Source organism: Orbicella faveolata, unplaced genomic scaffold (genome assembly GCF_042242905.1).
Source record: "Orbicella faveolata isolate gen_17 unplaced genomic scaffold, um_ofav_v1 contig_35, whole genome shotgun sequence".
Classification (NCBI taxonomy): domain Eukaryota; kingdom Metazoa; phylum Cnidaria; class Anthozoa; order Scleractinia; family Merulinidae; genus Orbicella; species Orbicella faveolata.
The window spans coordinates 1003262-1030840 of NW_028301564.1; the positions used below are offsets into that span (position 1 = coordinate 1003262).

Genomic DNA, 27579 nt, shown 5'->3' on the forward strand with positions numbered 1-27579 from the left:
TTGCTACTCAATGTAATATTTTTGAAAACGCCGAGAAACTTCCAGAAGAAACTGCTAGACAGGAATGGTCAGGTATGACAGAATTTAGCCTGAAGACGATCGAAAAAGCAGGCGGTTGACGAGGGGAGAATAGTTCCTGGTTCTATGACCCTCTCGTCCCTCTCTGCAACGAAAACGCTGCCTTGCTCTCTCAGAGACTTACAATTTGCACATAACAATTTGCCCACCCTTGTCCAATACCTTTGGTCTATTTAATTAAATCAAGTGGATTAAAAATAGGACCGTCGGGCCAATCTTTTTAGCGCGCACAACTTCCCCTATCATTGTGTATCAATATGAATTAGGTTAGATCGGGCCTTCAAACTGAGAAGGCGTGGCGCATGACTGCATGTGTCATTTATTTATTTTATCCGGAGTAAGGCGAAAATCGGGGAAGAGACGGGGAGGGGATGAAAGGAGAGGGCGTGAAAGAGAGGATCCTTACCCCTTTTCCGTTTGCGCCTACAAGGCAGGCTAATCCGGATGAAATTTCGGAACATGGAGCGTGATGCCGGGGTAACGAGTTGCGAAGATATTCGGGGATGCGGGGAAGAACACACGAGTTTGGATTGAGGCTATAATATTTACACGCAGAAACATAAAACCCTTCCTGATATGCGTCATTTGTTACATATTAGACTTTCTAAAAGTCCTTTCCAATAATTCTCACCTGGCTTGCTGGTTTCGACATTTCGCGACTTTCGTCGCTCGAATATTACTCTCTCGCTTTGGTCGAGGGAGATGAATAAGCAAAGGTCGACTTGTGGCAGATCTAGTAACATGTGTACTCTAGATAATTTGGCACAGTTAATTTACTTATTTCTTACCGTGTGTCACTAAATTTTTGCGGGTTCTAATTTTAGCGATTTTTGCGGTTAACTAAGTTCCCGCAAAAATTTTCTCCGCAAAAGTTTACTCCACTGGCCAACCTCGCATGTAGAATCTTGTTGGTGCTCTTTATTTGAAACGCCTCTTTAAATAAAACGATGAAATTTTCCAGCTGTCCGTGCCTGTACAATAGCGGCTAGAAAGTTTCAGAAAATGATCGTCTGAAGGTGCCATCAGCCGTAATTTTAGAAAGTGGCGAGTTACCATGTAGTGTAATTTAAAAAAAAAAAACGCTGGAAATGTTGTATTTCAAAGGAACGCGACTTTCTGAAAATCGCAAAAATTGACACTCGCCCTGCTCGAAAAACCAGACGTTCACAATCGCAAAAATTAGTACCCGCAAACAAAAAAATCGCAAAATTTAACTCCCTCAAAAAAAATTTCGTGTCACACGGTACCTTACTCACTTACTAGTCTGCGAGCAGTCTCTCTCTTGCTCTAAAATCTGCGGGGAGAAAACGCAAAAGACGCTGCTCTTTCGCTCGGAGACGACCCAAGGTGAGTCTGAACGTGAGGGCGAAGGAAAGTTGAAACGACGGGGGAAAAACTCGGCGAAGAAAAAGCGGGGATTTTAGGGTAGAAGAGATAGTCCAGATATAGCAAGAGGTGACAGAGCTATATTATATTTTTATGTACGTATCCGCTTTAGTACATGTTTCATTTTTCTCTATTTTTGTCAGCCAATCATGTCTCATATTTTCTTAAGTATCATTTAAAATTTTGTAACCGTTTTCTCTCGGCCATATCTACTAAATGTAGCCCCTGAAGGTTAGCCCTGCCTAACCGAAATATTGGGCATTAACTAAATTTACCCTTTTCAGTCGTGCGGTCAGCCTTTCTTTTGGTTTTATGCTTTATTTTACACTACTGATCCTGATCTGAACCAAGATTCGGCTTCACTCCGAGGATGTTTTACAAGTGGTCCTTGCATTACAGTTTACCTTCTCTTGAGTTTGCCTTCGAAGGTTCGCGACAGCCTGGGTCCGCGGGTCAAGAGCCTGCAGGTTCGGATAAAGAAGGAGGAGGTGGGAGTGATCTAGTGAGGACGTCATGTACAAAACTAGTCTTTGTGCCGTGGGTCGGGTGAGGAGGGGGGCTCATCAGTTGAGGTGGGGTTGTGGCTACCTAACTTCAGACCAAACCTGATCAGTAAGTTAAAGTCTGCGTCGAGTCAAGAGGTCCATACAACCAGAGCTTTTCCAAGTTTCAGTAGCATGAAGCGACTAAGAATATTTCTTCTCCCTCCTGGATAGGACGCTAGTCCATCGTAGGGTTTCCCCGCCGCCCCTCCTTCACCTGCAATTTATCGAATATTACTGGTAAGGGCCTGGGTAAGAGCGTTTTATATCCAGCTCAAGTGGTTAGGACTCGAGTCCCGGCCAGGATCATTGGATATTCAGTGTTCTTGGTCAATCTCTTCAGGCCACCTAGGTGTGAATGGATTCGAGGAGCCTGGAAGGAGCCCATCTCGGTGGGTGGTAGATGTCATCAGGAGTCCGTGGGGCCCCTGAATGTGGTGCTGACTAGCTTAAGGTGGTATGGTACCCTCAATATGGACCAAAAAGTTTGTTTAAATATGTTGAAGAAAGATCAATTGTGTGCTATTGCACTCAAGAAGAGAAATTAAATTTCTAGAGTTTTACTCAAAATGGTTGCTATGGAAACGAGCCACAGCCTTTTGAAGAGTGTTTTATAGTGCTGACGCCAAAACTTCCTGCTCTTTTACAAAAGAAGAATTGACTGTCAAATAAGCATATCATGTAAGTTTCTGTTTTGTTCTGTGATAAGAACCTAAGTTTTGACAGTTAACTCTTATTTTCAGTGCTTTTTACAGCTTTATTTGGAAATAACCTTATTTTTTACCACACCCAGTGGACAAATCACCTCATGTCACGTGACAGACCTTAAAATGTTACGATTTTTTGGTTTATATCATCACGACACTATTGGTCTTTGATGAGCCCAAGTTTCAGAAATTCTACTTAAAAACCTTGTAAAGTAGAAATGTTGGCACGAAGTCAGTCGGTACAAAAGTACACTTTTGAGAAAAATGCACTTTAAGTTTCTTACACGAAGTATTAAGCATTTAACGAGCCACAAATAGTGGGGGGGGGGTGCAGACTGGATCTCGGGGGAGGGGGTGCAATGGTTGTTCTATTTTGTAAAAAGTTACCGCAGTTGTGGGAAATATTCCTTGTCATAAGGGGAATGAATGAGCCTGTGATGGCAATTCGAGCCAAAGCTTTTCACAAATAATTATACCAATCGAGTTGTGCATGTCTTAAAAGTTTTTTCTAAATAGTTTCGTTCATATGAGTTAAAAATAATCTATATTTTTGGTCACGTTCTTATAGTAAACAGTCGTTGCTATGGCCGTTGCCACGTGAAAAAACTTATACCACTGTGTACTTTCCTTAAATTTCACACTCATCTGGAAGGAAATTCGGCAAGATCTTTTCAAAATGTTTTTGACAAGTCCTCAAGGGTCTTAAGTCTTGTATTTCCAAGAAATTGAATTTTTCATGAACATTGCCATATTTTAGGGTACCATACCCCCTTAATTACAACCCTATCCATGGATGTCAAATAAAATAATTTACCCATGTGCGCCTCCATGCATCAAATTCCGCTCTGCGGTAGCCTCCTACGTAGACATTCTTTAGACTCGTCACGCAGTCTTCATCCCCCTCTGTGCAGGAGGCTATCTTGAGGGAGGAGATTGCGTGACGAACCTCGGTGGAGACTCTTTGTAGTGCCATATATGACATACCTATCTACTTGTAGTTTTCGAACGATAGAACGAGAACGAGAGACACGGACATACAGTCATGGCTGGTGAAGTAGATCGTCAGATGCAGCAATTTATTCTAGTAGAGAAGGAAAAACAAAAGTTTCAGGGTCTTGTTGCTTCCCTAACCGATGAGTGTTGGGAAAAGTGCGTCGAAAAGGTTGGATCGAAGCTGGATTCGAAAACTGAAACATGCATAGTCAACTGTGTGGAGAGATTTCTGGACACTTCAAGCTATGTTGCCAATCGATTCAATCAGCTGGGTGAAAGTTAATTAAAGAATCAAGCAACTGACAGAAAAAAACATGTATCACTGAGGCGGGAGTTTTAATTTTTTGTACTGCGTTTGGATGGCGATTAAATGGCTTGGCTCAGCATGGATTTTAGTTGAACACGTGGGATGCAGTATCCATTGATGCGACACGTCAGAAATTAAATGCAGTGCTTGTACTTTGGTAAAGTCCATTTCAATAGCATTTTTCTGTTGGCCACACATTTGAACAAGTTTTCCTTACGCATCGTTAGCAAGCCTTAGTACGTACCTGCTAGTAGTTTTCAACCAACTGCTCGTAGGGCCAGGTCTGGGTGCAAAACATACCCACCCACCTCCCCCCCCCCCCCGGAATAGCATTCAGCTTCAGCCCACTCTTCTCTATGCACTGCATGACTTAACACTGCGTGTAGGTTGGATGAAGGAAACTGCACCAACTATGAAATTTAACTTGCACTGGATTGAAAATCGCAGACTTATGACAAGCTATCCTTGAAGATTTTGTTACTCTGGCACAAAGGTCAAAAGCACTTTGGGCTGGATTCTCCTGTTAGGATTATATGGGTAAGAAGTGTGCCATGTAGACTTGTTCCTCCATTGTTACCCATGTGTACAGCATTGTGAAAAATCTATCCTCACTCTTATTCCTTGAAAAATAAAATGAATATAAATACATCAAACATAGCCTGTTGACAATTTGCTTTACACTTTACCTGGCTGCCAATACTTGCTCAAGCATTTACTTGTTAGACCATAGATCACCATAAAGGTGAATAAACTTTCATCCATTTTATAAGCAGCTTGTGGGGATCTCTTTCCTTACAGTTGATTCTCAAGGCGTCAAGATTTTCTCCTGAAGAATAAAGGCTAAACATATCCACAGGTAGTCTGCGTTGCAGATAGTCTAAACTGCCTGACTATACCGGGGATTTTGTGGCACGGCCAGCTGCAATGCAGGCTAATCCACAGGGAAATAAATTACAAAGTGTTTTCAAAATAAATTATTAAACAAAACAAAGTGTTCTTTCCACATCTGCTGCCATGTGTATATAAACAAAAATAATACTAAGGTAATATGCACCCCCTCTGCAAGGGCTGACCAAGTTACAGCAACAACACCTTTTAACAAGCTTATATTAGTTTTAGAGGTGCTGCACTAAAGGAAAACAATTATTGATCAAAATGTAATGGTACATTTAATGTCAAATTTAGATAATGAATGCATGTGCCAAACTAAAAAGAATTCCAGCCTTGCATACTGTATACCCAAAATCCAGACTCAGCACTAGATGTTATCAATGAAGATGATGTTGAAACGTAGTTTACCACAAATATTAGTCAAGGAATGATTTAAAAAATGGGAAGAAAATTATTTAACCAGAATTCCGGAGGGATAGTTTAAGGAAGTGTAAGTTTAAGGAACTACCCTCTGCCTCTCCACCTCCCCCTCATTTTCCCTATCAGATCCCATCACAAGGAAATAAATTTTATCTTTATTTATCCATCTCACATTACAAGTGTACTTCCCCCCAAAAAAAACACTTGACAGCAACATTGGATTTACACCAAAATTAAATTTTATGAGAACTTACTTGTTACCGTTACGAATTTTAACAGTAGACCTGTGAGCAGGCACGAACGTGCAAATATCAAAGAAGATAACAAAGCAGATAAGGGGCCGCGCTGAGATGCCATGACAGGAAACTGGGCGAGAGAGCATAACAAGATGCGTGACGTAATTTATGCCAGCTCCCGGAACCTTCAAAGATGGCGCCTATAACTTGTTCATATGTCTTTTCGTTGTTGACGCTTCCTTTCTGTGAATTAGGCTAAATCTAGCCGATATGACAACACAGAATCAGCCCCAGAAGAAGGTAAGAAGACAAGAAATCTTGACGTGTTGTACAGCGTCATTTGAGGAGTTAATTTGTAATAAACCTAAAGGTTACTTCCCTGAACATTCGAACAGGTCAAAATCTTACAACTTGTTCGGACTATTCAAACTGAGCAGCTATCGAAATTACAGCAGAAATATCAACTTGAACAAGACCTGCTAGAGGATGTCAGGTAGGACGGATTCTGTTAAACTGCCGTGATAACAAAATTCAAAATAGCAAATGAAAATAACGTGCACATTATTTGAATTTCATATTCGTTTGTATCCTTAGAACCTATGCAAAACAGAGATCCACAATAGAGAGAGAGTATGCTCAGGTAGGGAAATTATTTGTGTCATTTAATTACGAGAAAGGAGCATTCCAAAAGGTGAAACGACGACATTTTTGCTTGAGATAGTGGTGACAAGACTAAGGTAAATAAATTAGGTTCTATAATTAATCAGAGAATTCATCACATGTAAGCCCGTTTAGCATGCTTTACGGCCTCCTTAGCAAGAACTCGAGTGCTTTTCTTTCAAAGGACGAATTTTTCTCTACGGCTAAACGTTTTTGTGAAATATAGTGATAAAAATAACTAAAAGTATTAGACCAGATGTCGATATCAAAAATCTCCATTGATTTGCCAAATTTGAGGCCAATTGCCCAAGATTGTGTTTCTTTGTCACGTTCGTGGCATATGCTGATTATTTTATTAAAAACTGGTATCAATATCAGTGAGTAGCCAGTATAACCATATCATTTATAAGTACTTTTTGTGTAGGTAAGTTTGCTTGGATGCTTGAAATATTTGATATTGGTTAATTTTTAGTCTGTCTGGATCATAAAACAGCTCTTCACTAACTGTTACAATTTAAATGTTTTTAGTGAAAATCTTTATTATTGTCTTTATATAAAAAACAGAATCATATGACAGATAACTGATGATCTTCCTGTGAGTTGTGTAGTGACGCATTACATGTACCATAACTTCATGTTTGAAAAGACCTTGCAACAGTGATGTCCAATTTACTAATATAAATTGTTTTATCGGTGGAATTAATTAAATTTTTTATTTGAAGAAAAAATTGATAGACCATTTGTGCAAAATATGCATCATTACTTTATCAAATTTATTGTGACCCAAATTTCTGGTTTTGAGTAATTTATCATTGATTGCAAATTAGGCCAGTAATTAACTGTTGTGTAGCAATGTGAATATTAATAATGTTTGCTCAATGTGCTATTTAGTTGAAACAATTGTCAGGAGTAAATCAAAAATGTGCACAAGATCAATCAAAATATTATGCTGTCTGTCTATAATAGCAAGGCCAGGGGCCTCTCTTATTATCATATTGAGTTTGCAAAGTCCCTAGCTTCATTTATACTGTTAGGGACATAACAGCAAAAAAGCTAGAGGGAGTTTATAAGAATTGGTCCTTTTGGAGACAAGATATTTGGGAAAGTAGAAAATATCCAGATATACCCTAAGGAGCTGGGATAAATTGAGCACAATCTTACTTTGATAGTTAACATCTTTCCCTAGCCATTACTAATTGTTACCTGTGGTGCAGTGGAGGTTGTCATAAAAATAACTTCTAACTAGACAACTTGAGAAAGAGGTCTCATTCTGAAATGATTTCAATTCTTGAGGAAGAGATTTTTGGTAAAAGAAAGTCAGCAAAGATTAATAATTATTCAAATTAAAAAAAGTATTATAATTCTGTCTGTACCTGTCCAACAGTTTCAAAATGTATTTTTGACTTTATGTGAACATTTTTGCATACCCATGTCCAGTGAATTTTATATCACTAACAGTGGCAGCTCAATATAATGCCTTCATGTCTTATTTTCTAGATATTTTGCTAAGTTTGTCTGTAAATGCTTCCTCTCTGTTAGGCCCTACAAAAACTCAATTCCCAATTTCTTCAAAAGAAGGAGTTGTCTGCTGAAGACTTAGCAGGAGAAAATGGACACAAGTAAGCATGCCTTCACTGAATAGGAATCATTTTTAAAAAGCGTTTATAGTGGAGCAACTTTAAGTGTGACTATGCTATACTTTTTTGACCAATAAGCAAAACAGTTGTAAACTAGGATAGACCTTTAACAAATTCTTCTGCTTTTATTGCAATTAGTTAAGAAAACCCTCAAAACACTGCTCACCATGTTGATTTGCTTTGAATGAACACAGTACAATCTGCATTTAAACTTAGTGACCTATCAAGCCACCAATTATTGTAGTGCTTCTTTCCCATGGATGCGGGGAGAGCAGTCCATCACTAGTTACCACTTATTATTATATAATTTCCCAAACAGATTGCCAGTACCTGTCTATACACTGTACTTATGAGTAGAGAGAGATGTACTGTAAGATGGAAAAAGTTTGTCTGAGAACAACTCAGTGACCCTTCTCTATTTCCCAATTGCCCATAATTCACTCTGTTTGCCCCCCCAAATTTTGCATAAACCATTGTTGTGAAATGTTCGTGGCAGGTCTGCGTACTCCCAAGAGCATTTTACAACAATGATTTATGCAAAATTTGGGGGGCAAACAGAGTGAATTATGGGCAATTGGAAAATAGAGACTGGCCATGCCATTACTTAAACCCCAACTGGTTTTCCTTGTTTCAAACTCTCTATCTCATAGGTCCCTAATTGAATATCATCATTGTTTATTTTATGTTATTTTTATTGCCCATTTGTTTATTTCAGAACCCCTCATGGAGTCTGGAAATCTCTGCTTGATGAATCAGAAAAAAAGGCAAAGCAGCGATTGGCCATCTCAGAGGAACTTCAAGGACAGATGGCTGAAAGCATGAAGACTCTTAAGTCAAACAAAGCCCAGGTTTTTAAGAAGGTGTGTGTTATACAACTTACATGCAGGAGAAACAACAGTACTGTACAATTTATAGACATTAAGTGCCTCATCCTGACCCTGCACTTTACATGCAGACCCATACTTTGAAAAAACCTCAGATTGAGCTTAACATTCGGAGTTAAGTAAACAGTAAATATGTAGACTTTGAAGTTTTTAAAACATTTTAAGGGTATATCAAATTGATTTCTTATTAATTTTTCAAGTGTCAAGAACTTACCCAGAAAATTCATGAAGAACTTTTTGAGACTGTACGTGAGTTGTCCAAGGTAAGTACAGTCAATTTCTTTTACAAGCAGACTGAAGTTTGTTTTATAAACATTTCAATAATGGTTAATGGATTATTGTTAAATTATTTGTTATAACTGACAACTATAGGCTAAGAAAGGTTATGAGGAAATGGAAAAGCTGGCTCAGGTGGCAAGGGAACAAGCTGCTGATGCTGAAGACAAGTAAGAAATAGTTCAGACTTTACAGTGTTTTAGGGAAGGCATAACCAAGGTGACACCCTTTACTGGACTCTTTAGTTAATAAAACTACCTTATTACATGAAATTTTCGTGACACGTTTATTTCACAATTTTGAGGTGCACATATTTTGCGACATTTAAATTCCGTGATTTTGCGAAAATTTTGAGTAACACAATTTATTTCCTTGGCAATGTTACTTTAACATGTCCTTGAATTTAGTAAACTGACTTTATCAAAGGTACAATAATGTCAAAATTAAGAAAACACAATGGCAGGACTATATGTCAACAGTAATATAATGCAAGTCTCTTAATTTTTGCGTCATGTTATGTTCACATCACTTTAATTTCACAATTTTTCTTAAGTCGCAAAATTCACATAATTAACGTGTTGCAAAATTTCATGTAATAAAGGTAATATTACAAAAATGTGAAATATGAAAAAAAAATGAAGGTACATTATTTTATTGCATTAATAAATAATATTGGTACATGCATCTATAAGACAAAAATCAAAGTTCTACTCTAAGTTAGACAGAGTATTTAAAAATACCCATTTACTATAGACAAATAAGTCAGTTGTTAGAAATCCACACATATGAGGACTTCACAATCTTTATTTCCTTCAATCTGAGGACTGTATATCTTCACAATCTCGGTACAATCTTGAACTATCACGGTAAACAATCTTTTCGAAACACTCGTGCTTTTCTCTCTCATTCACAATCAACATCTCCAACATTCTCACTCTCAAGCACATGACTCATCTGTCAATTAACTTGAAGCTAAGCACGTGACCAGATACGTAACTCTACGCGTAACGCAACGCGTAGCGCCAACTACGGATTTCGGACACTCTCCCCCCTCTTGACTTGTATGAGTCAAGAATACAGCCACAAGGTCAGTCGTTTTCCTGATTTGCCAGGCTGCTTATCCTTCTAGCCGCATCCAAAGCTGCCACTCTGCGAGGCCGACTGCTCCATTGCAAATTTGCTGGTTGCGCTCGATTTCTGTCTTGTCTCTTACCTGCATTCGGCCCAGCATGAACTTCAATCGGATACAATTTCTGAACAGGCCTAGTTATATGAACATCCCTCCCTTTGGTGATTACCCTCACGTGTGCCCCTCTTACCTCTTTGTCGCGTCCACAAATCAACCCTTCTACCACTCCCATCTTCCAGAGGCCTCTCTTCACTCCATCTTCATGTACTACCACGACATCTCCTTCCTTAGGCGATCTTCCTTTCCCAGCAGTTTTGTTTTCATGACTCTCCCGTAAGGCAGTTAAATATTCCCGTTGCCACCTCTTCCAAAAATGTTGCAGCTTCTTAGTCAGGTACTTGTGCCTCCTGGTATATGTTGCACTACTTTCTCCAAACTCTTCTTCTGACTCTAGTACCTCTGGCAATGACTGAATCCTTCTTCAATGTATCAAATGGGATGGGGTAAGAACCTCCTCTGATGGGTTGTTGTCATCGTAAGTCAGGGGCCTTGAATTAAGGGTACCTTCAACCTCCACAAGGACTGTCAACATCTCGTCAAAGGAAAGTCTTGCATTTCCAATGACCTTTCTCAAGCATCGTTTAACGCTTTTCACCATCCTTTCGAAGAACCCTCCCCACCATGGGGCCTTTGCTACGTTGAAACGCCACTCGATACCTTTGTTTTCTAGTTCTGCTCTTACCTCAGGATGTCGAAAAAGTGTGCGTATCTCTCTCTCTGCTCCTTTGAACGTCTTTGCATTATCAGACACGATCAAGGTGGGAGTTCCTTTTCACGCGGTGAACTTCCTCAGACACCTCAGAAATGTAGGAGTCGAGAGATCTTCCACTAAGTCCAAGTGCAGTGCCCAAGTAACACAGCATGAGAATAAACAGACATAAACCTTCTTTAACTGCTTACCTCGTCCTTTGACATACATTGGCCCAGCAAAATCTACCCCAACCTTTGAGAAGGGCGGGGCCGGATTGACCCTAAATTCTGGTAAACTCGCAGTCGCTGGTTGGGTAAATGCTGTACCCTCCCACTTCTTACATGTCACGCACCGGGACAATATCTTCTTCACAACTTGTCTCCCCTTGAGAACCCAGAATTTGGTGCGCAGTTCTGCAAGAGTACTCTTCACTCCACAGTGAAGGACCTTCTTGTGACATCTTTGAATTTCTAGCAATGTCAGGTGGTGGTCTTTGGGTAAAATTATTGGCTCCTTCGCTTCCGCAGGCAAATCAGCATACTCTAGCTGTCCCTTGCATCTTATCACACCCTTACTGTCTTCAGTAAGACCAAACTTGTTAGAAAGCTGCTTGTAGTTCTCTTGACACTTTAACTCTCTTTGTGCTGCTTTTATCCAGTCAATCTCTGCCTCCGTCAGCTCTTGCAAGGATAGCGGTCCATGCTTCCTCTCTGACTTTGTCGTCTTGGCCACATTGAAGCAAAACCGTTTAAGCCACGCTGTCACTCTCAAAACCATCCTTATGCAACTGTACTTGTCAATTTCAATGACTTTGTCTATCCCCACAACCAGGTCAGTTTGGGTCACAAGGATGCTGGTCGTCCTCTCTTGTTCTTGACTTTCAGTGGTAGGTGACACTGATCCCTCTGAAGGCCAACTCTCTTCTGACTCTGTTAACCAAGCCGGACCTTGCCACCACAATACATTCTGCTTTAAACCGGATGCAGACATTCCTCTCGACCCAATGTCCGCAGGGTTCTCTCGACTTGGACAGTACCTCCAATCTCCATTGTCACTCAGCTTCAAAATTTCGTTCACACGGTGCTTGACAAATTGTTTCCATTCCCCTCTGTTCATAATCCAGAACAAGGCAGTCTGACTGTCCAGCCACAGTTTCGAACGCTTAACACTCTGCTGCGAGGCAAGAGCACCTTCAACATTGACCATAAGTTTCACTAGTATAAGTGCTGCCATAAGCTCTAGCCTTGGAATTGACAGCTCCTTCAAGGGTGCCACTCTTGTCTTTGAAGTCAACATTCGTACATATCTACCTACCTGGGTTCTATAAACAAGGTACACCACACCACAGTAGGCCTTCTTACTTGCATCTGTGAACCCATGCAGTGAGCACTCCTCCACCTCCTCATGAGGGTGGTCATAGACACAGCGTTTTACATCAATCCTATGACAGTCAATGAGGCCCTTAATCCAATCTTCCACGCCCTTCTTGACCCCTCCCTCCAGCTGTTCGTCCCATCCACACTTCTGATGACAGATCTCTTGGAATATAACCTTGACACTCACTGTAACCGGACTAATAAGTCCCAAGGGGTCATAGACTCCTGCTAGTAGCCTTAATGTATTCCGCTTAGTGGCAGGTAAGCCTTCGGCACGCTGCGCAATCAACGTCAGATCAAGAGTGATGACATCAGCTTCGTAATCCCACTCGCATCCTAACACCTTCTGGCCCTTGCTTCCCAACTTCATGCCCACAGAAGACTTAGCATAACTGATGTCTTCCTCTGTCACCACATCTTGTTTATCATCAATCTGGGTTTTTGTTGCCATTTTGGCCCTTACCTGTGAATCATTTGTCAGCCATTTCCTGAATTTGAAACCTCCTTCGGCCATTCGACTCTGAGTCTTCTGGTACAACTCCATACCTTCCTGTGATGTCGCTCCACCACCAACAAAATCATCAACATAAAACGAATCCAACAACTTAGCCACAAACCTTGGGTCTGAAATTTCATACCTTTTGACATGATGTCGGAGTGTAGCATTCAATAAAAAGGGTGATGCATTCAGTCCAAATACAACCCTACAAAACCTGTAGACAACAACTTGCGACAAATCAGGGGGTTTCTCCACCCACAAGAAACGCAGACAATCTCTATCCTCTGGGTCAACTTCCACATTTAAAAAAGCCTTTTCAATATCCCCTACCAGGACCACTCTATTTTCCCTGAATCGAAGCAAAATGTTGTAAAGCAAGGGGGTCAGAGGGGGTCCAACATGCAAACAATCATTCAAACATGCGACACTCTTACTTTCTTTCGAGGAAGCGTCATATACCACTCTTACCTTGGTAGTAGCTGACTCTTGGCAAACAACTGCTTGGTGAGGCAAGTAATGAATCTTGGGGGCCTTTTCCAACTCTGCTACCTTTTCTATCACCCCCACTCGTAGCTGGTCTTCTATGATGTTCCCATACTCCTTGAGAATCTCAGGATCCTTCTCTAGTCTTCGCATCTGAGTTTTAAGACGATACAGACTGGTTCCATAATTACTGGGAAGTTCCGGGTGCCCCTCCTTCCAAGGTAAGCGAACAGAGTATCTGGTCCCATTGAATGAGATGCTATTTTCAAATGACTCATGCACCTGGTCAGTAATCTCTCTAATACCCAGTGTCTCCAGATCCCACAATCTTCTAACATCTTCTAGACTTTCTTGCTCTTCAACAGAGCTTGCAATGAAATTTATCTGGGTGAAGTGTACATCACTACATGTGTCTTGGCCCTTCATGGGCCCTGACAAGACCCACCCCAACTCCGTTTCTACAGCAACGGGCTCGTCAAACTTACCCCTAATTGTGCACCCTTTCTGAAAATGCCACAAATAGTCTGCCCCAATCAATACATCTATAACCATCTCATCCCTTCCCTTACTTACATCAGAGAACCAAATCCCTTTCAAGTGGGGGTAATCAGATTTTACTAATTCTACATGGGTATTTGGTATACTAGAAATTTCTGGAACTACGTATGCCTCCATGTTAATGAAACTCTCCCCCCCTATAGGACTCACCTTGACTTGGACAACGTCCCTTAGCTTCATATCCCTTGAGCGTTGCCCAAATGTACTTATTGCAAGCCAGTCTTGCCTGGTTACAGGAAGCCGCGCAAGCCGAGCAACTCCAGCTGTGACAAAGGAACGATGACTGCCGGCATCAAACAAAACTCTAACCCTCAGTGGCTGACCCTCCCCGGTGATGACTGCACGGGCAGTCTGTAGGGCTACACGATCTCCCGCACCAACATGAAAACTACTGGGGCTAGTAGTGGTAGGGTTAGCCTCTGGTCTAACTTCGAATTCACTGACTGCTGGCTTATCCTGCTTATCACAAATTGAAATGTGGTGGGACCGCCCACACTTGTTACATAATTCAATCAACTTACAATCTCGGGCTCGGTGCCCCCTGTGCAAACATTTGAAACATCTACCGTACTTAACTAAAATGGTCTTACGTGCATTCACATCGCTCACTTTCTTACAGTTCGCTGGTGCGTGTCTCCCAAGGCAAAACGCACAGTTCTCAACTTCCTGCTTTGTGTGAAATGTGTTGCTGTCCTTCCTGTTCTGCGTATTTCCACCCGACGACACTGCATAGTAATGGTCTTCCCTCAGTTCCAACTCCTTTAAAAACGCGCTCAACAATTCCTCCATCGACCAGTTCAGAAAGTCGACTCCCCTCGTGATGGTCAGGCGAAATGCTTCGGGCAACTTTTGCAAAACGGCGGGGACTACCACTGCTGCAAAGGTAGTTTCATCCACTCCGAGCGCCTTGAGACCTCTAAAATGAGCGCCGCAACTGTCATATAGTTTCCTCAAACGAGTTGTATCTTTATCGCTGAACACCGGCGCTAAATTTAGCAAGTCATTCACATGAGCACGCTGTATGGCAGTTTCCTTTCCGTACTTCTTCTTCAAAACATCAACAGCGGCCGCATAGTTCGCTGCTGTCAAGGAGAATCCCGCGATGGTTGATCTGGCCGGTTCAGTGACTAAACTTCGCAAGTAGGAGAATTTGTCAACGGCCGTGAGGCCTTCGTTTTGGTCGATGGCGCTTTCGAAAGCGTCCCAAAATTCTTGCCATTCTTGGATCTTCCCGTGAAATTTCCTTACTTCAAGTTTGGGGAGTCTTGCTTTCGCCTTGCTTTGCTGAGGGATTCCTGACGCCATGTTTGAATGAACTTGAGCGGGCGGTGACAAAGCACTCGGCTGAACTATCGGCGGTGGCGGATCAAATTTACTCATCATTTCTTCCATTCTCATCACGATTTCGTTCAACTCTGCTCTCACTCCATCACTGTTCTCAATTTCTTTCTCGATACGCTCTTCGACATCCTCGGCCGTTCCACTTGCAAAAAGGTCAATTATTTGGTCATCTAATGTTTTGAGTGACTCTATCTTCAGTCACATCGACTGAATTGATTCTTTCAACCAGAATTTATCCACTGGATTTTCTTCATCACTCAGCCTGTCTTTGAAACGATTAAGAAGTTTCGTCGCAGATCCTCTATGAGCAGCTCTGATTTTAACTTTCTTCGCTATGGCGTCGGTGACCGACATATTTTCAGTCCGCGCACGTGGTCAATCTTGTCGACGTCTTCAAGCTCGATAATCCGGCTCGAAGGACCACTGTGTTAGAAATCCACACATATGAGGACTTCACAATCTTTATTTCCTTCAATCTGAGGACTGTATATCTTCACAATCTCGGTACAATCTTGGACTATCAAGGTAAACAATCTTTTCGAAACACTCATGCTTTTCTCTCTCATTCACAATCAACATCTCCAACATTCTCACTCTCAAGCACATGACTCATCTGTCAATTAACTTGAAGCTAAGCACGTGACCAGATACGTAACTCTACGCGTAACGCAACGCGTAGCGCCAACTACGGATTTCAGACATCAGTCATACAAAGACATGTACACAATCCATGAGTAAAAGAACTGAAGCCAAAACACATCTCCAGAGTTTTAATATAATAAGCATTTACACTTACATGCAGCTGGATTCAAGTTCCGCCAGTTGAAGTTTTAATGTTATCTCCAGGCTTGCTTTGCAAATGATCAATATAAAATGCTTTGAACAGTGTGTAATTAATTACAGCATAGTAGAAAAATATTATTGACAACATTTTGTTTAATTAACAGGCTGAAAAAGAAGAACGTCAAGTTTTTTCAGTCCAAGCAATCGTTGGAAAAGAATTTAAACAAGGTACAACAGTGTTATTAAAAAGATTGCTTATGATTTCCAGTCTATCCTGCGCAGTCTCAACACGCCAAATGTTTGTTGCAAGTCTGACTCTGTGGAATGCAAATCAATGTTGATCTTTACCAACCACTTACCTTGTCGATCTTGTGGCATTTTATTTTTGTTGTTGTTGTTGAACAGTTTCTTTGATTACTACAGCTCAAAGTTTTGTCATTTATTGAATTAATCAGTAAGAATGGAGTGTAAAGCTTTGCACTCATAATGACGTTTAACGTGAGTTGCAAAATGTAACATTTTGTGCTGTCTTAAGCCATCTTACGTGAATCAAGAAAACAAAAAATAAATTCTCAACACTGCCCAGTGCAGACTGGAATATTAATACAAGGGTCACATTGAAATATCATTTACTGATAGTTATCAACCTTCATTCTTATTCTTAACCTTCACAGAGTTCCAGTAGGCGTGAGATATGTGAGAGACGAACAGCAATGGCTAGGAATGAATACATTTTATCACTGGCTGCAGCTAATGCACACATGACAAGATACTTCTGCAAGGAGTTAGAAGACATTATGTCTGTAAGTTATGCTGTAAAAACAACTACCCATCTGTATACAATGAAAGTAGTAATAATAAATCATTTGTAACTATTGACAGACTGGCCCGCTTAGACTAGCATAGCTGTTTGCGAGCCAGTCCAACTGTAAAATGTAGATTTTATTAAGAAATAAAATGATGATGATGATGACGATGACGATGACGATGATGATGTTAGTGATGAATTCTTAAGCTCACAAATAAATAATAATAATAACTGTAAAATGTACCTAGTAAATATTTATTTTCAACTGTTGTATATTTTGGAACATACCGTGCAATGGCAAATAAATCATGCTGATTTGTTTCCTATATTGCAGACTTTAGACGGCGATTTTTTTGACCAGTTAAGAGGATACTTCACCACACTTGGTCAAGTTGAAGTTGATGCTTGCAAGATTGCCATGCTGGGATTTGAAACAGTGGTATCACATGCAAACACTGTAAGCTGAATAGTTATCTATAATGTTGTTAATTTAAAATGAAACTACTAGTGGTTTTAAGGGAGTGTCCGAGGTTGTAGGATACATACATTCTTTTCCTTTCTCCCACCATTAATTTGTAAGGCTGTGTACCTTACCCAGCCAGCCAAAGTTTACTAATGCAGCTTCACTGCAGTTCTCATGAATTCAAATACAGTGAGCGGACCCCATATTAAGCAGACACCTTCTATTAAGTGGACACCAGCTTGAGTCCCAAACTTTTCTTCCCATATTTACTGTAAAATAAACCTGCATTCAGTGGACACCTCTGTTAAGCGGAGCAGACACCAATACATTGTTGCATTGAGACATTTTGTTGTGCAAAACCTACAATAAGCAGACACTTCAAGAGCTTTTTACTTCTAAAGGTCTAGCTGAGACTCCCTTAACATTGTTCAGCGATGTTGTTTTAAAGCTAAGTGATTGATGCATTGACTGACTGGAAATTCTCCTATGAGCAGTGTTTGATCTTACGCTGTGTTACACTATGTTACAAAGAGTTAAAAGTTAACTATTATTGCATAACATATTAGAACCTGTTTTGAATGGACACCCTGTATTAATCTGACACTAGTGAGGGTCCCAAGGGTGTCTGTCAAATACAGGTTTCACTGCAACACTCTTCTCTTTCATGCTTCCTTTTTGTTCGGGTCTATCTATGATTGTGCATCTGATCTCTCTAATTGCAGAAATGATTTCTAAGAAGCCTGAATATTGAGTAGTAGTCTAATAAAGTAGTTTTTATCATGTTATTTCCAGATTAACAGAGATGTATCCCTTCAGTCATTCCTGGCAAAGAATAAAGTGTTTTCAGAAGTTGTTCAATATGAGTTTGAATCTTGCAAACATGATAAAGTAAGCTTCTGGCTTGTTTCCTAAAGTATATTTATTATTCTTGTATCAGTTGCCTTATTCCTTGGATATGGATAGTACTGACTGATCAAGTGACTGACTTGCTTAGTTATTTAACACAATCAATGCCATAACAGATTATCTAAGAAACTGTTGACATTATGACGGGTTGTGCCTAATCTTATCTCTACTTATGACTTAAGTGATAACAGTCATCAGACTGAGTGTGCTGAATATCTGTTATAAATTGTCTTTTAATTTGTGAAACTTTTGTTAGGTAAGAAAGCTTACAACAGAACACAATGCTGGTCTAGCACTCAACAAAGAAGCAAGAAAGTTAGCCATGAGACTTGCTAAGGATCAGATGAATCTAAAGGCAAAGATCAAACAACTACAGGGTGTTAAAAATGTAAGTCTACAAATAACTATTCCCAGGAGTACAAATAGCAATTCCCAGGGGTACAAATAACAATTCCCGGGGGCATACATACATAATAATTATATGTTTTGCCTTCAGTTGGTATATACAGTTATGTAATAAATTATTTATGTCACTTTGAGTATGTTATTGAACACAATGTCTCAGAACCTGGTAGTCATTAATGGTTACTGTTGCTTTTGTTTGATAAGACGGATGATGTACCACCACCAGCAACAGATGGTAATCAAGAGGGTGAACAGAGTGCCGAGACACTAAAGGAGAACATCAGACTCATTGAGGTTTGTTCTGTCCTCGCTGTTTATTATGCTAGTCCAGTACATAGAGAAATTGTTCCAATAGCAAAAGGTGAAGTACATTTATCGCAAAAAGATTACTTAGTTAATTTGGATATTGATAGCACTATGACCCCTTTAAAGTCATATTAACTGGGGTTAAATCTGATGGTTGTCCGTGGGATAAGAAATTAATATGTTTTTGATTAGAAGAAGTGCCCTTCTAAGAGTCACTGTCATAGGTGATTAAAAATGCTGTTTTTGTCTGTTTGCTTGTTGAAGGTGTTTTTAATTTGTGTTTGTGCTGTACTTCATGAAATTAACGGTTATAACAAATTGTCCATTTTCAGACAAGCAAGTTAAAAACAGAAGCATGTTTGGAAGTCTTGCGAGAGGCTGGAGGTAATTAACATAATCTTTTCTCAGACCATTGTAGACTCAAAACAAAATCCATTAGCTATTGAGATATAATTATTATTACCTCACAACTTACAATAATTTTATTTGATCTTATTATTAGATTAGGTCAACAATTCTTCGATAATGTAGTATTCTTGTTGTATTGTTTTACCAGTGAATGTTGATGAGTGGATGAAGAGTGCAAATTCCTTGTCCCCCAATGACATTGAAGCTGGTGAGTGTTTTTGTGGACGCTTTTGTTGCTTTCAGCACAATCATTAAGAACATAGATTGTCAGTATGTGTATTAAAATTAGTCTGACTAAACTAGAGGGCTTGCATCTGACATCACTGGACTTAGGAGATCTATGTGTGTTCTAAACATCTGCGGTACATGAGCATGGTTGCAAAGGTGGCAGCTCAGTAATGGAAAATTAATTTCTCGCTTTCAAGTTACATGTATAACAATACCAAGCTAAACCATGTTTAAGTCTTGTAATCCATCTTACAGTAGTTTGGTTGTTTTTATATTTTTAGATTTCCATGGAAGCCAGAGCTCATTGAACTCGCTCAATGATGACTTCAATGACACGTTTGATGATGAGTGGGATGATATTGATGACACTTTCACTGCCGACTACTCATCAGATGAAGATACTAGAAGTGTGTCATCCAACTGCTCTATTCCAGTGGCTTGTGTTGCTTTATACAACTTTGATGTATGTACAGTGCATGCCCATTGAATACTATGCACATGTGTAGAAAGGTCAAGTGAATTACTTTCACTTGTATAGTTCCAGAACATATCCATAACTCCCTCACAGAAGGGAGTTTTCCTAAGGCCCCCCTTCCCACCCCTCTGGAAATTTCAGTTAAGCTTCAGAAATTTCTTTAAATTTTTTGGTCTACCCATACATGTAGGAAATTCCAGTCCCTTATGTGGGGGGAGTATAGAATGATATTTCCTGGAACTACACATTCTTGATTAATGCAAAAATAATGTCTTTACCCTAATAATTTTAGGACACAGCAGCTTTACTACTTGTAATCATTATCGCTGACAGCAGAGGACAGTCGGCAATATTGAAGTAATTATATGAAATATCTCCTTTAGGCAACAGACTCAGAGGAACTAACCATTACTGAAGGAGAAGAATTAGAAATATTAGAAAGAGATAGTGATGGATGGTGTAAGGTAATACTGTACATCAAAGTTATAAATTAATAGTTAAAGGATTGTAACAATTCAACATTGAGCAGTGGAAGTTCATTGCCTATGTTTTAAGTTGTCTTGCTGTTAACTAGAGAGGAGACAGGATGCCAAGCTGTCCAGGTCTGAATAGTGGCCAGGACATTTCACTGTTACAGTGTTAGTTTTTACCCAGAAGATCATAAGTGAGTATAACTGTTCAGACTGTTAGCCAAATGCATTATCATGGCAAGATGCTGAGGGTAAATGCTGTGTAGTAGACCAGCATCACATCCACAAAGAGTCACTCTTCTCTTAGCCAGTTGATGCTATGGAAACTGGAGCAGCTTGGATGGTGGTATGGCTCACTGCAGCCTTACATTAATCCTCAGCAGCTGTATAAGGTTTAGCCCAAACATTTATTTCACTTGATTTCGGCAGGGTCGTAACAAATCAGGGCAAGTGGGCTTTTTTCCTGAGACCTATATTGAGGTTGGATCAGCAGCCAATCACTCCCCACCTCAGATCACGCCAAGTAATTCCTACACAGATGGTCATCCTGGTGGGTCACCTGTTAGTGTTGCAAGCATAGGACAAGCAACATCAGCTGCAACAAAATACTGTAAGTTCATTTTTTTTCGCTTCTCTGTGTTATAGTCTACATGCTCATTTTTTGCTGTTAAGTCTACAGGCATTTGTTTTTATCATCTTCTCAATAATTCTGTCACAAGTTTATTACACTTCATATTGTAACCTCTTGAAAGTGCAAATCAAGTTTTAATTTACAACTAAAGGATTGAAATTTGTGATGACTCAGCCTATAATAGATTCTTCTTGTGAGATGAATACAGTCGAACCTACCGTAAGCGCTTACTGGAGGTGTTTGCTTATGAGAGCTTAGACCATATTGGGTCAAAATTTTGCCGCATTAGCATATGGTAACTACAGAAAATTACCCCACGTTTTGAATGTTTTATCCATGTGTAAAGTCAATTTTGAGAAAAAATCCAGCATTTTATTATCCAGTGTCCACTCTATTATCTGCCAAGTGGTCGCTTACGGGAGGTGAAAAACAAGAGAAAATTTCAAACTTTTAGCTCTAAAGGTGGTTGTCGTCACTTTCAAGAGGTGGCCGCTCACAAGAGGTTCCAAATATAGTGATTTGACTCAGAAACTTTTGGTATTTTGGAAAACTGGTCGCTGAGGAGAGGTGGTTGTTTACGAGAGGTGGTTGCAACCGGAGGTTCAACTGTAGTTGGAGTTGAGGAGCCTGTTGTGTGTTACGGTACATGACATGTTGATAAGCTTGTCATTTAATACCACGCTTACCTTGTTAATAGAGCTTATTGAATGACTGTCATGTAAAGGATGTTTGTGACTGCAAAGTGGCTCTTGCATGTTGCTTAGAACCAAGATCATTAATTTGAACTAATAAAATTATGTTTATTAATAGTAAGATCTTTTTACTGATACAGCAGCCGTTTTAATTTCTTTTAATTTGAAAGACATTGCGGGATGTTCAGGGGGCAAATGAGTATACATTTCTGTCCAAGGATCCTAAAATGGCTGTTTGAAACAATGGAATTCAAAATGGCCTCTCTATTGATAAAAAAGGCCTTTTATTGATTCCCTCAACTTTTTCTTGGCAGTGTGTTATGTAAGAGCATTGTATGACTATGAAGCAATGAGTGACGAGGAAATATCATTCAAAGAGGGTGACATTGTTGGAGTTCTTCAAAAAGATGATAACAATGTTGATGATGGATTCTGGTATGGTGAGTTTGAAGGACGTCGTGGTGTTTTTCCTTCTTTGGTGGTGGAAGATTTACCTGAAGGCTTTCAAACAACAGACACTAACATGAATGTCACAGAATCCTTACCATCAACCTCTTCTTGCGACAACAGAGATGGAGATTATATAACATTACCAAAAGATTACAAAGCGGATGCATCAGCACCTGTAGCACCAAACATGTTACAACCTGTAAGAAAAGCCCCACCTCCTCCTGCCAACTCTCCGATAATTCCAAGGAGTACAACAATGGCTTCAGGAGGAGGAGCTAGAGCTCTATTGCCGCCCACAGATCGTCAACGAGCAAAAACTGAAAACACAACAACCATGAAAAAACCAGACAGTAGAGCATTTGCAAGAAGTCTGTCGCAGAATCCATCACTTCAGTTAAAGATGTATGAGAATATTGACCAGTTAGTCCCCAAATCCAAGCCTCCTGATTATGTTAATGTCACAGATCTTCCTTCATCAAGTGCAAATGGCCCATCAACTTCTGGAAGTGCCTCTCGTAATGTTCCCAAACCTATGGCAAGGTCACGTCGCCCTGCCCCGCCCCCTAAGCCTCCCCCGCCAACTGCAGCCAGCAGAAGTTCATATCATGGATCAAAAACATATGTTTGAGAAAGTCAGTCTTATGAGATAAATAATTTTTATGAATTATAAAAGTGCGTCTCTAAAGAAATAAACAGTGCACTCCCTTCGTCAAGTTGGTACATTGTTCTTGCCACCTGAGTTGAATGCTCATAATAATTTAACACTAATTATGTATATTTATTTGGACCAGTACAATGTGGACACTGAGCTTGCTGTTGTTAACACAGTTTAACTATTGTTCAGCATAATGGTGATGATCAACTTTAAAAATGTCCAAACAGTATTTACTAAAATAATATACCCTTTGTAATGAAACATACCTGGAATGAAATTGTTAATGAAAAATGTTTCCATGATAGCCTATATTTCTGCACTGTACTTGGTAATAATAAACATTATTATTGGATGAGGTTTTTGTGATATCCAGAATAATCAAGGTCGAGGTAGGGGTTGGGTTGATTATTCTTGATATCACAAAAACTGAATTGTTTTATTATACATTGAACGAAAAAAAAAAAAAAAAACTGGAGGTCATGTTTATGCTTCTTCATTGATGGCAAGCAACACAAAGCATGCGAACTAGACATGATTACCCAGCTTAGAAATCATGCACAGCAGTCATTCATGACATGATTACCCTTGACCTTGAGTGTCCTTGACTTGATTATTGTATAATCTGCAGCTGGTTGACGTCACAGGGGCTGATTACGAAAATTCATGGTATGCTTTTGGCCAATCCGAAAAGAGATAGTGAGTTCAATGTATAATAACTATTTCATGTACAGCTGAAAACAAGTAGAATGCTCCTGATGGTTTTGTTTTACATATCATAAAATTGGATTTCAATTGATGAAAACGTAATGTAAATAGCAAGTTGAATAGACCTAGTTTAGAAAATATCACCATTTATATAACCATGTTTTTCTTATTCAGCAGACTAAAATGAATTTTTTTACCAAAAATATCTCAGATTTCTGGAAACTAACAGTTTGCAAAAGGTAATTACCAATGAATGATGTGAACCACTGTTGTCAGAGCATAAAGGATAAATTATCCGAGTAATTGCATTGTGCATATAATTTTACATAAACAACAAGATTCAAGAAACTTTCTGCTATTATATTTCAGTACAAAATTCTATACTGTCTTCAGACTAAAATTAGCAATTGTACTTGATGTATGTAGTTATTATTTTGGCTAAGAAAAAAATCGCAAAAGGAAGTAAAGCCAGCAGGGCAGGCACCCCCCCTTTAGCTCAAGGTCGGGATCCGCCACTGAACAAGGCCATGTCTGTGTGGCAGGCACTCTGCTGTTTTTGCAGTATCATAGGGAACATGTTACTACATACTGCCAGTTGAATGGTTGGCTTTAAATCATTCAACTACCATTCTGGCATTGGTTGTTGTGTTTGGGACAGTTGATGTTCAGCATTACAATATTTCTTGTGTGCTGTCTTCCTATTGTCTTGTGGTCTTTGATTTTTATTTAATAAGTCATAGTTCAAAGGTCATTTCCAAGTTGCTTAGGTCAAAAACATTTAAAAGTAAAGAGTTTGCTCCCATTCATTTTCTTATCAGTAGAACTTATTATTTAGAAAACAGCCCAAAGAAAATAGTGCACCAGTTGGTTTAAAATCATGTAAACTACACCTCAATAGAAACAGAATCAGCTCAAGTTGTTGATGAAATGATGGCGTGAGCAAAGAGGATTTACCTTTTGAGGATCAAAGTAAACAAATTGTTTTCTCTTTTTCATCTCGGAATTTTCTAGAAGAAATGGAAAACGTGTTATCTGTGTTTCTATTGAGTTATAGAAACACTCCTAGACGTGTTGGAGAACCCAAAAAAGCTGTGGGAACACTCACCTGTCGTAAATCGAGAGGGAGTAATCTAATTGATTTAGTATAAATCTACTAGTCATTCAAAACTATCTAAATCCTCTTCACACACACCTCGAAAACGCAAAGAAGTGGCTGTAATTTTGTTAACAAGTGCACACTGCTATGCAACTCACTATCTACAACAGAATAGATAGTGAGTAAAGTGGCCAATCAGAGAACGCCATTCATGATAGAACACTAGTAGATTTATACTAAAAACTGATAGAAACAGTACATGGTTTCTATTTCTTAAATGTAACTTGTTATGATAGGAGTTCAAAGAGAAGAGATAAAGAGAAGCAAGATGTGACTCGCAAATGGAAATGGCCTGGTTAATATATAATATTATTCACTATTAAACGAAAGATAATCTTTTAGGTTTCTCTGTCTCACTTTACTGTGGGTAAACAAAAGTCTCTGCGGTGTATCCAGTGCCGACAGCTAGTTGTAAAAAATCAGCTGGTTCTGGTTTTTCTCGCCTGGTTTGCTTGTGATTAGCATAATGGCAACTGGATAGTCTAACAAGGCTTTAAGAATCAAATAGGATCAAATATGTATTTTATTGATTGTTATGCAAGAGACAGGGTGCAGAAATATATTAACTTCTGTTAGCCTTACAGTGACTCTCCAAATCTTGGATATGGTATCCAATATGTAGTGCACGATAGCATGCAGTCAATCTCTCATAAAGCAAGTTAAGCAATCCAATTTGTGTTGCTGATGTTACTCTATATATGTTACAGTCTGTCTAAAAAACAAGGACTTTGGTAGTTCATTAATAATATGCTAAGTAATCATTTAATGCTCTGTCAAAAACAATAAAGGCAAGTTGAGAATAAAAAGTGTTTATTACACAACCTTGTCATGTGTTCCCAGCTGTGTTTGAACTAATAATTAAAGACAGTTGGCCCACAGACATACATGAATCTTTAAGGCTACAGACTTGACAGACTTGACAAACTTGAGTCAGAGCTACTGTTCCACAAGCCCTTTTGTGGACCAGAAATCTATTGTCTCGAATTCCTCTGACGTACGCATGCACTAGGACTTGAAACAAATGGTAACAGTCAGTGCCCTGACAACAAATCTGACGTAGAAATTTTTAGTACAGCACTGCTTACTCAGTTATTCAGCTGACTTCCCTCTAGCTAGCCATGCAAAATTTCAATTCTGTTACTAAATGTTTGTCATCCAATGCATGGAATCCTGACGACCATTTGCTCTCTGTCCACAAAGATCCTTACTCGCTTCTCTTCCAAATTCTTTATGACGAAACTGTTTTCAGGAATAATTTGAATCTGCAATGTGATGAATTAAAATACAGACAGTTATTTAGCTAAGGCAGCAATTATGAAAGGCTGATTATCCAGTTTGTAACACATGCATTTGAAAAGATTCCATGCACCTGAACCCTATGTGCCACACTTGATTCTACTCCTCCTGCAAGGAACAAACTTTTAATACTAAACTGGCCCTTCATCAAATGACCACTTGGGGAGAAGGGTGGACTAAAAAAGGCTTAAACCCAGCCGTCCTGACACAGTAAGTCATACTTATTTCTCTCACAGACAACTGGGCCAAAAAAACTGAGTTTACAAAAAAACAGATTTGATTAAGTGTACAAAATATTTCAATAAATCTTTTTTCAGAAACTTCCTTAATAGTCGGGATGAGTTTTAAATATTTGTTCATGCATGTTTATCCCTTTATTTATTGATGGTATTTAAATTAATTTTGCAAGAGCTTGCTTTTGACAGAAACTTTAATCCTGCTTTTAATTTTACTATAATTTTATTTGACATAAAAATCTCATTTTCCAATACATTATAGTGTAATAATTATTTTAAGTTGAAGCAAGGAAACAGCGGTGGGTATTTGTTAAATATGTTATATTTACTTTCAATCCTGGATGTTCCTTGTCTATAACTGTAGTTGCTTCTTCTGCATCCTGAAAAGGTTTTATTTCATTTTGGAAGTTAAATTAAACTGTTTGTAATATTATTTTTCTTGTTCTTCTACATATATAAATTTATACTGTGACTTATAATTGTATAAATTAATCATTAGATCCTTTCTTTTCATTTCAACAAAACAATATTAAAAGGGTATTGACCGTAAAAAATTGAATATTTAGGAGTTTTTGAATCAAACGTTCCAAATCATTTTATGCCATAATAACTAAAATTAGTAAGTAAATTTTACACAAGGTATTTTATGACGTCACGATGGTGAAACGACTCCGCCGGCATAAATTAAAAAAAATAAGCATAGACTTTGTATGATGTCCTCGAAGAGCGAAATCTTCGAAATGAAATCGAAGCTATCCCACATAAAGCTGAGAATATAATAATGGCCCAATGTAAAATCAGAAGCATATCACCTATTCTACGTGATATGCTTCTGGTAAAATGTAATCATCTTATCTGCACACCCATTTAGGTTATGGCTTATCGCTCTCGTAGCTCAGCAGGTTAGATCGTTGCTGCCGATTTCACATCACGAGCATGAGTATCAGTTTCCAAAAAGCAAGCTAATAAACAGCTACTGAAACCACAATCATGTTTTGGTCGAAATTTAAATGTTTTGCGGCAGGAAATCGATCGCGTTAATCTTGATATAAATTTTCCAGTTGAAGCACACATATTTCACTGTGCCTTCTGTTCCCATGATCACAAACAAAAAATAGTAATGTGTTTAAAGCTACCTTTCCCACGAGTTCTGGCCATTCTGTCTTGAGTATTTTCGGCTTCTCCTTCCATTTGAATAATTTCTGTTTCAGTAGGGACATTTTAGAAACAAGTTTTACTAATTAAACACCATTTGCCAAGTCATGCAGAGAGAAGTCCATGCAAACACGAAGATAGACTCGTCATGATGTCGAGGCGACAGTTTGGCGGGAATGCGGATCTTCTCTGTAGTT

The 27579-nt window shown here is 39.1% G+C and overlaps 2 protein-coding genes and 1 pseudogene across 2 annotated transcripts; 1 reads left to right on the forward strand and 2 right to left on the reverse strand.

The window, feature by feature from the left end:
- Positions 1-5540: 5540 nt before the first annotated feature.
- On the forward strand, positions 5541-25516 carry LOC110056739 (F-BAR and double SH3 domains protein 2-like). Its single transcript, XM_020763255.2, has 19 exons — positions 5541-5860; positions 5956-6053; positions 6155-6200; positions 7760-7839; positions 8573-8717; positions 8942-9004; positions 9114-9187; positions 16102-16165; positions 16612-16740; positions 17080-17202; positions 18001-18096; positions 18371-18502; positions 18724-18813; positions 19158-19209; positions 19382-19441; positions 19743-19924; positions 20320-20400; positions 20836-21016; positions 22044-25516. The coding sequence occupies exons 1-19, from the start codon at positions 5831-5833 to the stop codon at positions 22805-22807; spliced, it is 2490 nt and encodes an 829-aa protein (XP_020618914.2). The 5' UTR covers positions 5541-5830; the 3' UTR covers positions 22808-25516.
- Positions 9804-14239, reverse strand: LOC149102508 (uncharacterized; annotated as a pseudogene).
- Positions 25489-27558, reverse strand: LOC110056728 (uncharacterized). The gene is made up of 3 exons (XM_020763243.2): positions 27364-27558; positions 26557-26607; positions 25489-25957 (listed from the first exon to the last, which is right to left on the reverse strand). Exons 1-3 carry the CDS (start codon positions 27445-27447, stop codon positions 25847-25849), a joined length of 246 nt encoding a protein of 81 aa, XP_020618902.1. The 5' UTR covers positions 27448-27558; the 3' UTR covers positions 25489-25846.
- Between the last annotated feature and the right edge of the window lie 21 nt (positions 27559-27579).

What these genes read in the sequence shown, in the direction of transcription:
- LOC110056728 (XM_020763243.2), bottom strand. Translation starts at nt 27,447, where the DNA reads ATGTCCCTACTGAAACAGAAATTATTCAAATGGAAGGAGAAGCCGAAA. An exon ending in GGCCAGAACTCGTGGGAAAG is followed by an intron (nt 26,608 to 27,363) that starts GTAGCTTTAAAC and finishes AAACCTTTTCAG; the next exon opens with GATGCAGAAGAAGCAACTAC. An exon ending in AGGAACATCCAGGATTGAAA is followed by an intron (nt 25,958 to 26,556) that starts GTAAATATAACA and finishes ATCACATTGCAG; the next exon opens with ATTCAAATTATTCCTGAAAA.
- LOC110056739 (XM_020763255.2), top strand. Translation starts at nt 5,831, where the DNA reads ATGACAACACAGAATCAGCCCCAGAAGAAG. An exon ending in TAGAGAGAGAGTATGCTCAG is followed by an intron (nt 6,201 to 7,759) that starts GTAGGGAAATTA and finishes CCTCTCTGTTAG; the next exon opens with GCCCTACAAAAACTCAATTC. An exon ending in AGAACATCAGACTCATTGAG is followed by an intron (nt 18,814 to 19,157) that starts GTTTGTTCTGTC and finishes GTCCATTTTCAG; the next exon opens with ACAAGCAAGTTAAAAACAGA.